The sequence below is a fragment of the Passer montanus genome, unplaced genomic scaffold (assembly GCF_014805655.1).
Source record: "Passer montanus isolate IOZ18808 unplaced genomic scaffold, ASM1480565v1 scaffold25, whole genome shotgun sequence".
Taxonomy (NCBI): domain Eukaryota; kingdom Metazoa; phylum Chordata; class Aves; order Passeriformes; family Passeridae; genus Passer; species Passer montanus.
In genome coordinates, this window is record NW_024367149.1 from 5,487,789 (window position 1) to 5,506,032 (window position 18,244).

Here is an 18,244-nt window from a genome sequence, read left to right on the forward strand (position 1 = left end):
ATTGGAGCTAACAACATGCTTCCCTAAAGGAAACTGGGTGGGTTGCTGTCTAGAGACTTCACTCTTGAGTATGAGCATGACATAAAACAGGAAACTGCTGACAAAGAAACAAGACTAGCACTTGGGACATCCAAGTTTTATTCTCCAATTTCTTCAAGCAAATAATTTCTCACCCACTTGTTATGTGTTTCTCAGCATGATTGGAAGCTGTTAGGGTTGTGGACTTCCTCAGCAGCTACCCAGCATAATGGGACCCCAAGTTTTCATCAGGATCTTTGGCTAACCCTGGCACACAAAGGTCAAACTGTTTCTAAGGAAGGTTCTCTGCTGGAAGGCTGAATACAAGAAAATTGAATGAGAACTCAAACATGTCCCAGGTGCCACCAGTTCACAGTCCAAATGAAAAAAAAAAAAAAAAAAAAAAAAAAAAAAAAAAAAAAAAAAAAAAAAAAAGAAACCAAACTGACTGGATCAGACCAAGTACCTCTGGCTGGTCTTTATCCTTTAACTGAAAAGAAAAGCAGTCTTTGCAAAGTGATAAAGCCACCCAAGAATGGCTGCAGTTGTTTCTTTTAAATGAACTAGAGGGAACAGATGGTGTCCTCTCATACTGTCACAAAGGTCAAAATTAGCCACCTCTAAGACTAGTAGGTTCTTGAAATGCTCAAATGCTTGTGTCTGGTCCTTACGACTAATCCACTCTCCCAGACAAGAAAGGTCAAATGAAGAACATTCCTACAAAAACTGCAGCTACTCCAAGCTATGGCTGATGTGTAATGCACTCAGACATGGTGTCAACAGCTGCTCCTAAAATGCAATGAGTCAGCCTTTCAGAAGAGCATGCCAGCTTTCACTGTTAGAGCTTTCATATGGATTACATTTACTCCCCAGTGTTTAAAAATATCCTTCTTAAACACTGAAAATATAAAATGTTTTCCTTACTGATTTTGTCCCTTTTGCCCAGGCAGCTGCCCAAGAATGTCTTGTGCATTTATTTGGGAGCAACACATCCTAGCCCTTCTTCCACTTTCCTTATCTTGTGCTGACAGGTAAACCAAAGGAAGGCCTCTGTTTTCTGAAGTCATGTACAAAAGAAGAATTTCTAGTCCCTTTCACAACTTATGCCTCTGAACCACAGTCAGCCTTCCAGAGAGCTGTGGGGTCACAGGTTTTTCCCAACAGGGCACAGAGACACTGGGTGACTCTCCTTTGGTCCTATAACAGGCGTGTGGGTACAAATCCCCTATCCATCCCCATCTCTAATCACCAACCTCCCTTGGATACTGTCATTTCAATAAAAAGGCCTATTGGAAATGACAGGTGAAGAAAGCAGCCCAGGCATGAAATGCACTCTAAAGTATATTAATAGAAGGTTGCCAGACGAAACGGCACAAGGCATTTGATCGCATCATCTTAGGCTGGTTGTTCATGCTCCTTTGCATCTGGCTCTGTGATTCCTGCCAGATTCTTGGCTGGAGGAGCAGAGGAGGATTTGCCTGCCTTCCCTAACCCGTGCCGGGCTCAGCTGCAATCATGCAGAGCACTGAAAGAAATCCCTTTGAGTTGGGATTCATTCCGAACATGTAAAACCCAAATGACTGCTTCTCCAAAGTGAATCCCATTTCACAGCAAGTAGGTTATTAGTGTGGAACTCCATACAAGTAGCCTGCATTCAAAAGCCCTCTGCATTATTAATAGAAGATGAGCTTTTGACATCAAAGGAGAACCATTATGTATGCTAAACGGTGGCAAAAATTGTACCCGCACTTCAAACCTTTTCAGCGCTTTGTCCCTTGTAAATCAATCAAGGTTGACAGATGCTTTAAGGAGAGTAATCTTTTCAATGATACTGTCAATGGATAACATAATGGAACATTGTCTCTGTGCTGTGTGAAGACATGGAGCTAGTCAATTATGGACAACACTTCATGCAGCCGCCAGTTTTCACTTGAAGTGCTGCTGTTGAAGTATTATAATCCCAACAAATGGCCACAGCAGCATACAATGTAAATGAGACCTCCTGAAGCTTTGGAAAATTCATTAGTAACAACAGTGGTCCATTCCCACACTTTCAAACACCAGCCTGGTAATGTTAACGATGCACTTCCCCCCTTCCCTTTGAGCAGGCAGTAGAGCATATTTACATACACTATTTTAGGTCTTCAGCACATTTCCCCCCCTATTTTGGATTCCTTTCCTCTCTTCACCTGATATTTCCAACAAGACACATAACCCACATGGCTGGAGAGGGAAAACAAGAAAACAGACCTTCCTACTTGGCTACATGTTGTCACTTCACACATATGAGACATGCGGGACATGGCTGTTCCTTTTTCCAACACTTCTGCCTGCTCAGCTGCCCTGGGAAGAATGGCCTGGAGGGATGGCAGGGGAAAAGCTTCCAGCCTCAAGAGACCAGTGGGATGTCAGAGGGAAGCTGAATGCACCCAGTGCCAGCAGCACCTGGGTGGAACTCTGCTCCAGAGTCAAAAGGGAGAGGCTGTGCTGTTTATTTAGCTCTTGGCTTCTATTTCCTACATCATCTTCTCAAAGATTTTCCCATTGTCAAGCAAGGCTTGTGCTAAGAGGAACACTTAATCTCCCACAGTAGCAGAGAGAAATACCACACTTGAGCACAGAATCTCTAAACTCCTATCAACTGCAGGTTTTCATTGTTATGATCTGTGAATGCCCCTTACCCCTAATGTGTTTTTGAAACAACCAGGTGCAGACCAGAAACTCAATCACTGAGGTCTCCTTGGGTAAGAACAAGCTGTTCCTTGAACCCAATTTCCCCTTTCCCACTCTCCAAGCTGTAAGTATTGGGCAATTGAAAATCCTCTTGCAGAACAGTTTTCTATGGTAATATCAAAGAATTTCAAAATTATTCATTCCCTTTGCCACAACTTTCAACAGATGTTATCTAACCTTTTCTTTCAAGCTGATTAATTTCATTTCTATTTGCTAGCATATTATTATTTAGAGTATACAAGTAAAATCTTTGACAAATTAATATAAGCATTGGAACAATAAAGTTGATCCAATTGATCAAAAGACAAAAGATGTGACAGGCTGTGCCAGTATTTCAGAACCAAAGGTTATTAAACAGAAGATGAAAAACCTGCTTTTGTTCACGTGTCTGATGACATATATAAGATCACAACTTACCACTGCTGGATAAGGTAAGTATAAGAGGGAAGATGGTAGCTAATAATACAATTTTTAAGTAGGCTTTTATTCATACTGGAATAAAATTCACTCAATCAAATAAAGCCAGAGATTTATCATAAAGAAAAAAACAAAAAAACCCCAAAAAACTAGGAAAAGATAATTAAGAAAAACTGACTTACATAAGAGAAGTCTTCAGCATTCTGACAGAGCAGCTTGGGAAAAACAGCCTGCCGTTGAAATCTTTCCTCATCTTCAAAGATGTTCCCATACATGAAGCCATTCATCATGGTGGAGTGGGCATGGATGTCGATATAGAACTCCAGGTTAATCTTCTGTTGAGGGAAAACAACAACAACAAAGCATTCAGCACGAGATAAATCATAACTGAGTTATGCAGGTGAAGCCTCCCATAAATCCAATCCTGCCATTCTTGAACCCATCCATGGTTCCAGCATCAGGGAGCCACATTGAAGATCACACTGTGATGCACACAACCATTCCTGCCTCTCTGTGGGGGCATGTGAAATACAACAAAGGACCATGACAGACATTTCTTTACCTTTTTTTAGAATATTAGAACATTCTGCACAGGACACTGTGCAAAATAGAGCCAAACCATCCTTCATTGTGATACAGGGCTTACTGCCAGTGACAAAAATATGAACCTTCCAGTTCTAGAGCACGATTATTTGGGCATAGCTTTGCCATCTTTGCACAGTTCTGCATTGAATTATGCAGATGTTCCCTTCTGCCAGGTGAAACAGGCTCAAAATTGTGTAAAAAAGACTCCAATATTTCCTGTGCAGTTTATTTCTTGTGTATAAGGAGAAATAATGCAAATGTTTTGCCTTCCTCTCCTTCCTAGCAGTAACTCTCCAAAGAAAGTGCCTGGAATAGCTCCCTGCTTGTAGCTCCCTACAGGATTCTGCACCAACTCTTACTTTAAAGGAAGACAGCAGGACCCTCTAGCACAGAAGTGCCTGCTCTGCCAATACTCTTCCCATGGCATCAGTGGGAAAGAGGGAATGTTAACCTGGATCCCTACACACAGTGCCATCAGCAGCACTAGCCAGCACTAAAGAGTGATACCAGAGCAGATGCCACTGAATTACCTAGTTTCTCCAAATTCTTACAACTTTTGGACCCAAACAAATTATGTCACAAGCCCATCCCTGTCACCTGGCCAGCACGGGGCCACTGTGGCTGTCCTGGTGCCCAGATCTCAGATGTCCCTGCCTCAAGAGAGGGATGGAGAAGAGCTCTGCTGGCAGCACGATGCTCATGGTGCTTCTCCCTGAGCTGCAATACAGCAGGAAGCTCTGCAGCCCCAGGCCTCTCCAAAGCTTGCTGGGCTGCTGGAGAACACTGAGCCATGGCACACTCAGTGTGACAGGAAGGCAGGTTGGGCTGGGCAGTTCATGTGGCAGCAGTGTCAGCTCTTCTAGAGCCTCTGATGGGGGGAGAACATCATTTGGTATATGACACTAATATAATACAGATTTACTTTCCCCTGGCAGGAAACCAGTGTATAATACACAGCGACTGCTTAGTTTAATTAAACAGCCTAGAGAGAGTAATAATGTATCTTATTAAGCCTCTGCTATGTTAAAATGTTAGCTAATGCAATATCAATATCTGACCATGCTTCATAGGAAAGGGAACATTTGATTGTGTTTGACTCTAATACAATAAATTGTGTGCTCCTGCCAAAACATTCTGCTGCGCTATAGAGGAGCAGCCCTGCAATAAAGCACACATCTGCTATTTGGAGATACAGCACTGAGGAGAAAGATTAGCATTGACAGGATGAAACACCACACAGGATTTTCTTCCTCTCCAAGCATACAGAAATTAAAAACCAAGATTAAGTAATACTATTTTCATGAGATAATTTCCCCATCACAAACAGAATTTGATGAGATCAGATGCACACTGGCATATCACCATAAAACAGAACATGTTGTAGAGTCTCAAAACAGTGATTTGATGAAGTGAGCAGATAATCTAGTTAAACTGGGTATTTGTAAAGCATGAATGTCCTTCACACAGAAGTCAGTGACCTAAGTCATACTTATTTTAGAACAACCAGACAGAATTCTTTATAGGAACATAGTTACTAACATAAAATAATGGAGAAGCACAGTGATATATATATATAACAATAGACTAGAATAATTTGTGACTTAAGACAAATAAAATTGCTGGTGTAAACTGCATGATTTATGGTATGTCATGGTGTACTTATTCATTTATAGTTTTGAAGTTGTTTCCAAAAGAAGGTGGCCACAGACAGAGATGCAGAGGCACAGATTTCTAAGACAATTTTCCACAGGCTGTCCAGCAAGAAATTCACCTGCAGAACATGAGTGACCTGAGCCTCAGCTTAGTATTCAATTATCAAGTTATCCAGTCTAACACAGTGTCACTGGAGTATTTTCTAAACTCTCCTAGGACCTTCACTCAAAAAAATTGTTGGTAGAAATGTCACAGAGAATATCAGAAAGTCTCCTGGTGTGCTGAATTTTCCTTGAAGATCTTTTTTGTTCACCAAAACCATTTTCAACTAATCTGGTTGAATGGTTATTTGTGAGGGAACAGTGTCCTTTACAGATGTCCCCCCACCTAAAGATTAAGCTTCCAGATCCCTTATTTGGAAGCTGTGACATTAAACAGGTAGCTCATCACCCAAACAAGTGTTCAAAAACATTTTTCAAGTCATCCATTTCAAGATAATTAAAAAGTAATTTCTGAAGTTAGCCCACAATGACTATTCAACTGGGGTTTTTTTGGCCTTTGTTCCTTAACCTCCAACTGAATATACAAAAATCTCTATTTCTCATATTCCTGTGCACTAAATTTAGTCCAAACTTGCAACTGTCCATCCTATTCAGCATGTTTTTAAACATTGCTAGAGTAATTGCTAGTTAGATGTACTACTTCCAGACACTGCTGTGTGTAAGCAGAACAGCATTTCACATTTCTCCTCCTCACATTCATTACTTTATCAAAGGGAAACATGTTCAGCATTCTCCATTACAGAACAAAATAATTCAGTGCATTGTTGATATAACACATCAGTTCCTAATGGAAAAAGTCCTCTTATTCCCAGACACAAAGTTATTGTGGCCTTAAAATGGACAATAACAGCCCAGTCGCTGGGACATTAAAAGTTTGCCACCTCGTACCTCAAGTGGTAGACCAAGCAGCAGACAATTTGTTGGCACTCAAGCTTCACAAGAATTATGCTATGCTCCTGAACAATAATGGTATTTCTGCTTCCTCTTTAGAGCCACAGATATCCATAGGTGCTTTACATGTAGGAATTGTTTCCCCTACTGCCACACAACAAATTTAAGCAGGGGAATAAAGTTTTATATTTCAGTTGAGGTTCTCTGGAAGATTTTGACATAATTACTAATCTCCAGCAATTCAGGTAGGATCACAGAATTAACATTTTATGGAATATATAATGTCATCTACTGATGGAAATTTCAGCAAAGTCAGCAGAGAGGTGACCTCCTGAAATTGTTGCTCTTGGAGATAGGAGAACTTTAGTGGGAGAATGAAGTAAATAACATGTGTTTGCATTTACATGAGCACATGCAAACACACTTAACCCACTGCTATCTGCTGTCATACCCCAGGGGTATCTGCCAGTATCTACACACCACAACCCACCCCCATCAGGGCTTCTCTTGCTGCAGCACCTGCAAGTGAGAGGGGGAATAAATTTAGAAGTGGTTCAAAGTCTCATATTCACATTTTTCTTTATGCAGAAAATAATGAATAACTAGGCTCAAACGGCTCTGGGTGCCACAGCTGCCTTCTGAGAGACTTACCAGTTACATCCTACAGTATGATATTAAACTCATCATTTTCTGCTTTAGAGGTATAATGCAAAATGATTCAGATGCCTTATAAAAGTCATCATGCAATTTAATTCTCTCAAGTGCCTTTTCTTTGTGCTTACAAGCAGTGGCAGAGTTTTCCTCTCTCACACTGTTTCTTAAGTAAAGCTGTAATTACCTGGATGACCCAGGTTACAGAGCTCCAGGAAACAAAGGCACACTTGGTTTTTCTTTTCTCTGAGTCTCAAAACAGAAATCACTTACTAGACTGACAGAGACAATGATTGAACCCCACTTCTTTGGAAAGAAAATATTCTCTCCCTTGGAAAGAATGTTTTTTTTATCTCTTCTTGCCACTTACCATATAAACCTAGCATAAGTAAACAAGCAAATGAATTTCTGCTCTAAAGTTCATTTGAATCCCTATTATTGTGACATGCACTTTCCGACTGAGTCAGTCTGAAGTTTCTGTCAGCTTGAGAAATGTACATATAAATTAGGGGGTGGTGAAAATGAAAGAAATAATGAATTAAGAAAAATAACTCGCATTGTCAAGAGAGGAAATAGTTAAAGTAGTATAGAAGCTGGTTCATGATGGCACAAAAGTTTTGAGAAAATATATTCTCACTTGTCTGCATTTTTACTTCCTTCACTGAATGCCTTTTGGAAGGTTAAATTAAAGAGTAAAGGAAAGAACTATGTTAATAGCCAGTGCTGATGTGACCAAACGTAGACTTTGAACAGTGCAATTATGTTTCTTAAGAAAACAGAGGTTTAATAAATAAATAAATATAGGGCAGTAAATGCTGTAATAAAAGGATAAATGTGCATTGAGCCCAGAACATGAGCCACTAGAGAGACAAGTGATGCAGCAAGAAGCCAGCTCTGTCCACCAGCTGTCACTTCAATATGGATTTTATTAATTCTTGGGCATAGCAATTGGTTTAGAGAGAGAAGCATCCAAAAGCCTTCTCCACTCCAATATTTCATATAGGGGATGGGATAAACTCCTTGCAATGTTTTATACAAGCTACTAAAACCATGGACTGTCATTTGTTGCAAAGAAGGGAACAGCCTCCAGGCAGACTTTGTGCTCTTGCTGCTAAACCACTGTTTGGAGTAAATGGACATTCAACAGCTGGCTCAGCAGATGGAGTTTGCCCCTTTTCATTCAGAAGACATTCAGAAATTCCCAGAAGAATGGCTACTTTGATGCTTCCTCAGGTATCTCTCCAAAGAAAAATTCCTCAAAATAATCTCTCAAAAGAAAATTTTGCACGTGTCTCTAAGACATAAACCCATTGTTACCTCGGGATTAATTATTTTGGCTATGCTTACAGTGGTGACAGCAGAAAACACAAAGCACAACGTGATCCTAAGGAAAAGGAAGGAAAACTGACCATTCAGCATCACATGGCCAGCAGTCCACATTCAGCTACAAAGCACCACTCCCTTCCCCTTTCAGCCCGATTGAATTGTGCCCCGTGCTTTGAATTCCTCCTGGGAGATGTGTGACACTTGTCTCCTTCTGGCTTTCCAAGGGACCATGAGGTGGGATTCAAACTGCCTGGATATGGTACACACATTTTGAAGCTTGAAATGCCTGCATTTGGATGCCTGGTAAGATGGATTTTACCCAAATTACTTTTCTTAGCTCTACCTTCTCCCCATACTTCCCCTGCCACCCTAAAAAAGCATTAAATTCTTCCACATTTTCCTCTGCTATCCTTTATATAACCTTTGACATGTTAGACCTACAGAATCATCCTCAGTTTTCTCAGACAATGCAGCCACACCTTATCAGAGCCATTATTTCAGATTTATACCACTCCCCTTTTGTAACCATAGGGACAACATTTTTCTCCTTCCATTCATCATCTCACGGACCACCTGCTCATTCACCTCTGTAAACACCATGGCAACAACAGCAATTATTTACACAAGAAATTAATAGTAGGAAAGGGTGTTACTATTTTTAAAACCTTCAGAAAAATCAGTTTCCTCATCTTGATTCCAGAGAAAGGAACATGCCAGTTTAGAACCACTCTTGTTTTTGCTGATATGAAGCAAAAAAGACAATTTTGCTTTTTCTGTAGACACCTTTACAGTCTGACAATGTCTTTTAAGTGTCCCTGCAGAAGCAGCTTGCCAACACTGATGTGCCACTAACTCTGCATGACCTTCCAGCAACTCTTCATAACACTTCAAGCATTTTTTTCAGAACATTTCAATGATATTCCAGGAGCTGTTGCCTCTCAGAATGAACCACTCCAACCCAATTGCTATTCAAAAGTAACTATTTACCAACCCTGTTTCATGGCAAATAATGATAAATAATGATACCTCTTGATGGTAGGAGTAACCTGGCATGACTCCCTGGCACCTCAAAGTGGATGGAGAAGAGACTTCTGTTTGTCTGTGGTTCAGCAAAAGGATGGAAGCCCATCAGTACTGCTTTCCTGCCTTAAAAAGTAAGGGATGCTTTTATCCACAGAAGAACAGGAACTTGAACCCTACTCTGGTGTGCCCATGAGTCGCCCCAAAAGGAGCCAAACTCAGAGTCTGGCCTCAGAGTGGGAGGTCAGCAACATGCATATTCTGATCTTGGCTTGTTATCTGCTCGCTTCTCTCACCTGCCAGTGCAGATAACAACACCTCCTGAGGATTAGCTGACGTTTGGAAAGCACTTTGGAGGTATAAAGCATCACAGGGCGTGCAAGTTAAGTGTTAATTCATCTGCCAGGCCGATTGGCTCTGACCCCACTGCAGAGACACCCAGTTAATGTCAGCTCTGGCAGCTTTTGCACTCAGGCACCTGTCCACCAGCCCCTGGACTGAAGCCAGCAATTCACACAGGACACAGAAGAGCCGTCAGATGGCAGCAACATTTGGTCATGACAGGCCTGAATTGGATTTGAAAGGGTGACCTGGAGGTGAAAGGCTCCATCAAGAAGCCACTGCTGTTCAAATGCATATTAAATTAGAGAGGCTCCAAAGAGACAATGTTAAGACCCAGATCAAGTTTAGGCAAGACTTTTGGCTCAGCTGCATGGACAATTCTTGTATAATTTTTTCCCTAAATGATTATGACCAGAAGATATACTCTTATGGATTTAGGGTCTGACCTCAAGCCAAAACTAGAAGTGTGAGTCTGAGGAAGGACAGTCCTGGTTCTCTCTCCTGCTTCCTCTGTCCCTCATATGAAGCAAACCTGCACATACACTCAGCACCATTGTTTTTTGACCTTCACAATTTCTGAATTCTTTCCTTGCCTGAATTATTAGAACAAAAAAGCAGTGGGACTGAACAGGGTCTTGGGGCATTACCTCACCCCAAACTTTGCTGGTTTGACTGGGCTCTACCCATCTCTGCCCACTTGTGTGTCACCGACAGAACAATTTAGAAATTAGAATTAGAACAATTAGAAAATGCTTTAGAAATCCTGCCTTGCTCACTCCTCTGCTGCTGAAGAGCATTGGTTCTACAGAAAGAGGGCTCTTCAGAAAAGACAAGTGGCAAAAGAATCAAGAGCTTTTTAGAAGAGGGAAGAAATCCTACTACAAAAGAGAATAAAAGAAAGAAAGCAAGAGGGAAAGAGAGTAAAGGAAAGGCAGAGAGAAGCTGAGGCAGTAACTGTTACTCATTCTCTTATAATTAAAGCAAGAAAATTAGGTTATGAAACAGAAATATCTAAATGACCATGTTTTCACTGGATAATTAAATTTAGCTGTGGTCTGGTTGTGAAGGTTCTCTCAGCTGAAATGCTCCCAGTGGCTGTATTGAAGGTTTTAGCACGCCTTGGTGCTGTTCCTTAGACAGCAACTTGCTTGCTGTGTGACAATACACAAGTCATTTAATATCTTCAGGCATCATTAATTGCTGCTTATATGCCTGCAACTATATTAAGGTCAAGAATTCCTGTTCAACTATTCACTTCATAGCAGTATTAATAGCTTTGTGTTTTACCACTAACTTTTAATTATACCTCTGCAGAGCCCTCGAACCAAGGAGCAGAGACTTTACAAGTACATAAATAAGGCCCAAAGACATTGCCTGCTTCTCCTCTAATTACAAAGGCAAAGAGTGGTAGACTAAAAACAATGGCTAGGAGTTATGGCTCCCTGTCCCCTAATTTCCTAGGAACTCTTGCAGTTGGACAAATTGTGTGTAGGCAAATCAAACTCTTTAACTACCAGTTTCTCTAGTATCTCAAATAATATATATCATTATTCACTATTTCTTACTAAATAAGTAGCAGCTGGCAGAATATAAAGTCATCAGGCAGAAGACCAAAGGCAAACAAAATGAAGGGTTTTTTAAATTAGCTTATACTGCAGCACTCAATGCCACCAGATTTTGGCCAAAACACAGGTGAACAGAAAGATCAATTAGATAAATTCAAAGAAAAATTATGTTATTACACACCAAGCAGTGAACACAACTTCTTGAACATTAAATCCCAAATTACATATTATCAGAAGCCTTGCTCTCTTCTTAATCTATCCCTTAGTATCTGCAAGTATGTTCTGAGCCAAACAGACCTTGGGTTTGATGCAGCATCCCCGTTCCTATTTTCCAATTACATCTTAATTTATGCTGCAGAATGAGAGTTCTGTAGTTCTTAAAAAGGTAAAGTGTTGATTGGTGGTGAAAAGTATGTGCATTTCTACATTCAAACTAAATCTCTAAAAAGAAACTAGACAAATTACTCTAAGGTAGATCCTGATCTATATAAAGCTTTCAGCTCAACAAGCCTAAAACAATGAGCACTATAAGCTCGTCACCAAAGGTAAAGGTCCATTTTACAGATGTAAAATATTTTAAAGAGGCCCCCGAATTTTCCCACCTACCCAGAAAACTGGATTAATTGGACCTTTAAGAGGACCTATAAGGGTTGCTTTTATTTTACACAGATCTGCACGGAGTCAGAAGCAAAAAGCCATACCTGGATGGCAACTGCAAGCCTGCTCAGTCAGGTGGGAGGAAACAACACTGCCTGTGTCATCCAGAGGTCAGGTGGGCCTCCACTTGCTTGAGAAGACAGGAAGGGTGTGGATGGGCATTGTGCACATGCTTTACCAGGGGACTGACAGCTGAAAGCCAAACCAGCTATTTCTGTTCACCCTCCTGGCCACAGGCAGGAGCTGTCCATGGTCATTATTCTTACTCTGTTCCCTTGCAGGTTGAGCATTTCTGTTCCTCCCTTGTGCTCAGGGTGAGCAGCAAGCACATCGAGGAAGAGATAAAAGTGAAAGCTGATAAACAGGAACACAACAACACCAAAACAGATTAGGGACTATACAGCAGACATAAATGCTGAGGGGAGGGACAGCATGCAAATACAAGCAGAACTGACCCTGGTGTTTTGCTGACCCATGATTCATCCACAATGGGAAAAACAGGGTTTTTTTTGGCTTTGTCCTACTCAGAGACAGCTCAGCATAACATTTTGTACCAAACTGTGGGATGTTTTCTCTGAGCTTTACATCTAGCAGTATTTATGGTCTGCACAGTGCTATAAAAGCTAAAATGTAATGCACATTTTGGAAGGGTCTGCCGTTACAACTGAAAGCACAACATATCATGCTTTTTCCAGGGCATTTTATCTGCATCAGCTGTATGTGAAACTTTTTTCTCCAAAATTCCCCTACTGCTACTTGGCCAAGAGGTGTCCTGAGCTGCACCAAAAGCAGTGTGGCCAGCAGTCAAGGGAGGTGATTCTTCCCTTGTACCCTGCTCTTAAAACCTCACCTGGAGTGCTCTGTCCAGTTCTGGGGCTCCCAACATAAAAATGACACAGAACTGCTGGAGCAAGTCCAGGGGAGACCATGAAGATGCTCAGAGGGATGGAGTACCTCTCATGAAGACAGGCTGAGAGAGCTGGGGTTGCTCTGCCTGGAGAAGGAAAGCCTCCAGGGAGAACTTATAGCCCCTTCCAGTACCTCCCTAGGATGACAAGAAAGATGGAGAGGGACTTTTGACAAGGACATGTAGCGCAAGGACAAGGGAGAATGGCTTAAACTTAGAGGCCAGGTTTTGATTAGATACTAGATAAAAATTATTTACTCTTATGGTGGCCAGGCCGTGGCACAGGTCACCCAGAGATGCTGTGGATGCCCCATCGCTGGCACTGGATGGGGCACTGGACCCTGAGCAATTTGGTTCAGTGGAAGGTGTCCCTGCCCATGGCAGGATACAGGAACGAGGTGATTTTTAAGGTTCCTTTCAACCCAAAGCATTCAGTGGTTCTGTGGCATTACTGCAGGCAATAATGCCACCTTGTGCTCCTCCTGTCAGACCAAACAGCAGGACAGGTAACCGTGCCTATAAGCAGAGTCACAACATCTCAAAGAAAATGTCTCCCCTGCAAGCACATCCTGGGACTACTATTTTTTAGTATTTCAAACAGAAAGAATATTCAGTTCCTGCAGAAGATCAGGAGACTCAGGATCCAGCAGAGTGCTGTAGAAAATAAGTGACAATCTCAAGAGGACCACCAGGGCATACCTAACAAAGGATTGGTAGGACTCAGAAGAAGAATATTTCCCATCCTAGAAGCAGCAACTGGCCCACATGATCAATGGTTGACTTAGAGATTTAGGCATCTTCTGCATGCTTGTTCCTCTATATGTGCATATATTCACCTTTATAAGGATGTCAGTGCGTAAAAATGCATCTTTAAGCACAAATATTTTGAACTTGATTTCATCCTTCTCCTCTGTATCTGTCACAGCTGTCTGTAATGGACAACTAAGCAACTTGCTCTGAACTATAAATAAATCAGACCAATCCTTGCTCCCTTAAATGTTGCATCATCACTGATGGTTTTCAGATTGAGCATTGTGAACAATACTGTGATTTAACCCTCCCAGGCAGATAAGCCCCACAGAGTCACTCCCTCTGAAGTGGACTGGAGAAGAGAATCAGGAGGATGAAAGTGAGAAAAAAGGGTTTGCTCTCCTATTCGAACCACAGACCGCACAGCAAGGCTGAAACCCACTCCACTCCAAGCAGCAAAGTCTTGCACAAAACTTTGGCAGACAACTCATGGGCAAAGCAAACTTTTGGTGCACTTGCTGTGTTTTTCCATAGCTTCCCTGACAGTTTCCTCCCCTCCACACTCCCACACACCACACTGAGAGCCGCAGAAAGTCCAGAGCTGTACTTTAGCTTTGGATTTCTCTGAAGGAAGGAGGTTGCTGCTATCTCTGATGGTTGGAACCTGATCCTGTCATCATTAACTTTCTCAGAGACTCTTCATTTGCTGAATATTGGTCTGTAATAAGAAGCAGGAAGGATAGGCATTTTTATAGCAACTACCTGCCAACAGATTTCAATTCTTTATCCCTTCAAAATCCCACATCTGTCCATGTCTCCAGGCACTAGTGGAAGAAGCTCTGCATTAGTTATTTTTATTATCAACATAAAAATCTTTCCATTTATTTATTTATTAAGGAGAAAAAACCAGCTATCTACAAAACTCAGTTCATTTTGTCCTTAGGCAGACATTCAAAGCTGTCTGCCAATGTCTTTTCTTAATAAAAAAAATAAGCTAAAGTCTTTATTACACACAGTGTAACAAAATACAACCAGCTACATTCGCCCAGCTGAGACATGCACCATCCATCTATCAGAAAAGATTGCTGTCACTGGAAGAGGAAACATCTGCTAAAGGAGGTGGTCCTATCCTACACCTGAACCTGGCCACTGATGGTGCACCCAGTCAGACCCCAAAAAAACCCACTTTGAGGTCTTTGCTTTTGCCCCTTAGACTGTGATATGATTAAGGCTGAAAAATACAAACCCAACTACTTCTGTACCTTGCACAAATGCCCCTTGGACTCTCATGCAAGGACAGGGTGGGTGATGCATCTTCTGTCCAAAATTTGGTGGCCTGTATAACAGGGATATATCCCCCTATCCCTGAAAAGCAGGAAGGATTTGGAGCCCTGGCCAGATATGTGGCAGAGCTGCTGCCTGCTCTCTTTCTAGGCTAGTGACTGGCATGTTAAACCCAAACAACACATCTTAGACTGACACAAGATGAAGCACATTAGGCAGATGGCATGTTTTTTCTGCACAAGCCAGTGCCAGAGTATTTCCTCCTAATGATCTTCTGTTCTTGTTCTCACAGCAAAATTAGTTTTAAAGCAAAGAGAGACAACAACAACAAAAAAAAAGTATGTAGCATGATGAGAGCAAAGATTACTATGTGGGAAAAATATCAACAAGAGTGGGGTTTTGTTCTTTCAATTCCATGGCTTTTATTTATATATATATATTGTTTATAAAAACAAACACCCTATTTTGTCAGACTTGAAAAGTCAAAATTTACATTTAAATGGAGACATTTAGCTGGGTTTTTTCCTCTCTCTCATCTCTTGAATGCAGAGCACAAAAGATTAAAAACTCTCAATTTTCCTAAATGGACGGATAACAGGTGAACTTTGCATTCTGAGAGCTATTCATTTAGTGAACAATGTTCGACTCAGCAAAGACCAAAGCCCAGCTGATCAAGGGGAAAAGAGCACTGGCTACTAGGCCTGACACAAATTTGCTCAACAGCTGAGACCAGGAGAAGCTGTGATCCCATTGTGTCCTGTTCCCAAGGAGGAAATTATGCCATATACAGCAACACCTACATTTCCAGATGTACAGTGGATCACTATCCAACCGAAAATCGCTGCAATTTTAGAGATTGCAGTGCTACAATAGCCCTGGTTTCATTGCCAGAACTACTGCAGATGTTTAAAATGCGAGGTGGGCTGCTTGTAAGAGAAAATGAGAAGACTTAAAACAAGTCCATAATTGCATGGCATTAAAGCCATTGTAAAATATCAAAGTGGACACAAATACTGTGATGACCCTTAAAGCTTACTACCAATTACTTTCCTTTAATTTTTCTTTTTTTTTTCTTTTCTTTATTCTTGTTTACTTCCTGGCCAAGAAAATAATTCTTGATTTTAAACAGGGAGTCTATCAAACAAGTACAAGTGCAAGCAATGTGCTCAGATAATGCCATCTCAGTCCATGGAAAGGCACAGTAGCAGCTCATTCACTTCTGGGCTGCATTTCTCCTCTCTGGTTTTGCTAACACAGAGCTGATCCACAGACTAAAAGGACACATAAGCCAAATGCCAACCTCACATTTTTTAAAACAAGGGTTAGCTACAGATGCAGCCAGCCCTTGGTAGGGTCTGATTTTAAAGATTTTAACAGTTTCTCATGTCTTATATTGAGTGAAATGCATCTATAAAACCCTCACTAACAAACCAAAAAAACCCTCAATCATCTCTCTGCCCACCCTCAAAAAAAAAAAAAAAACAAACAAAAAAAACCCCCAAAAAAACCCTAAAAAACCCACCAAAAACCCCAGGAATAGTAATAACTGTTTGGAAAAGGCACAGACACAAAATCTAAATGCCTGGAAGGCAAATGCACTATCACTCCTTACCCAGCAGTAGGAAATTACTGACTCACTCTTTTAAAAATGTTGCAAACAGTGTTTCTAGACTCCCAGGACCAGAAGTTATCCCAATGGCATTCCTACTGGGACATGTTTTCTGATGTTCACCCATCATCTCATTGGTCCCTCTGTCTTTGGAGACTTTCCCTTTCTGTTACTCCCACAATAAACTGCACAAGAATCCATTGTTTAAGCAACAAATGCTGCCTGATCTTCTAGCAGTTCCCAATTTAAAAGCATTAAGAAAAAAAATACAAGAGAATGGAATATGTCAAAGCAATTGATTCTGAATTTAAGCCTTATCCTGAGATTAAAAGGGTTGTAACTGAGCCAGCAGGACAGACATCACAATATATGAAGAACCTGTGTCTCAGTTTTCTCCTCAAACAACCAGGAGCATCTGGGAGTATTTGGTTGTATCTGGAGCACTGGCTTGACTGGTATCCATGTGGTACTAATCCAAACAGTCTGAGGAGTCTGCACAAGAAATAGATAAGCAATGCCTCCTTTCCCAAACACTCCATCTGAGATGTGTCCATCCCAGACTTATCACAGAAAACAAGCAGGAGGCTTTTACATCAGACAACCCTTAGGATAAGATTTCAGCCTCCAAATGATATTCTCTAAGATGTGTCCATCCCTGTGGTTCCTTTATCCCAAATATGAAGCAGAGCATTAAGGTAGTGCTGAGATCACAATGCCATTACTACAGCTGCTGCAATGCTGTTTTTGGACACAGACTTATCACAGAAAACAAGCAGGAGGCTTTTACATCAGACAACCCTTAGGATAAGATTTCAGCCTCCAAATGATATCAGCATCCTGAATTCTCCTGAAAATATCACAGGATCCAATGAAACATTCCCTTTCGTTGCCATTTCCTACCATGATCTGTTCTAACAGTACTACACAAAGGTTGGTTTATTTACACATTTCTTGTGGCATCCATGCCCACAAACATCCAAATCTGACACCTGTTAATTCCACACACATGAACTCGGCTGGTCAAGAGGATATAAAGTAATAGAAAATGTCAGCTTTCATGTTCTCTGGATAAAGCCAGCCATGTAATCAGGCACTCTTTATGATGGCCATGTCACAGGTAAGCAGTGATGACAGAGTTTATCAGATCCCAAAGGCCACTAAAACATACTCCGGACTCTGCCTCTGCAGGAGTTTTGCAGTCAGTGGTCCCAAACTTGGCACATGGTTATCACAGCTGGTGGAAACATGAAACCTTCTGGGTTACCTTCGAGAATTAGCATGGCCTTGAATTAACCTTGAATCTTACCCAAGGGAAGAGCTGTGCAAGGTATTGAAACAGAGTGTGTTCAGAGTGTGAGCTTTGGGACAGATCAGGGCCAATAGAGATAAAATACTGACCCCTTCCTCCTGCTGAGGGCTCAGCCAGCTGCTCTGCTCCTGCAAGGTAAGGCAACTGAGCCCAAAGACACCAACTAAAGCAGAGTTACATCTCATGCTGAATACCTAACTTCTCTGGAATGGCTTCTCTGCTCTGAAGAAGCATCTTCTGTGCTGGCTGGGTGGCCACTGGCTCTATGTGATGCTTATCTGAGTTACCTGAAGCACTTTTATTTAATCTAGGTAGTTCCAAATTTCTTGTGTTTTTTCAGCAAAAAAATATTGTATTCTTTTCAATAACCAATTTGTGGAGAAAAGGACTTTTAGAAATATTATTCAAAGAAGAATAAGCTCAGCATACAACTGCAGTCAGGTCCTTCATGGAAAGTGGTCCAGC

At 41.3% G+C, this 18,244-nt stretch overlaps 1 protein-coding gene across 3 annotated transcripts in view; it reads right to left on the reverse strand.

Moving 5' to 3' along the window:
* The window catches only part of LOC120503178 (cytosolic carboxypeptidase 6), an 882,397-nt gene that overhangs the window by 92,057 nt on the left and 772,096 nt on the right, over positions 1-18,244 (reverse strand). For all 3 annotated transcript variants that reach the window (XM_039711394.1, XM_039711393.1, XM_039711395.1), the window contains exon 10: positions 3,351-3,503. In XM_039711394.1, coding sequence (XP_039567328.1) covers positions 3,351-3,503 — 153 coding nt within the window. The remainder of the gene's footprint in view (positions 1-3,350; positions 3,504-18,244) is intronic.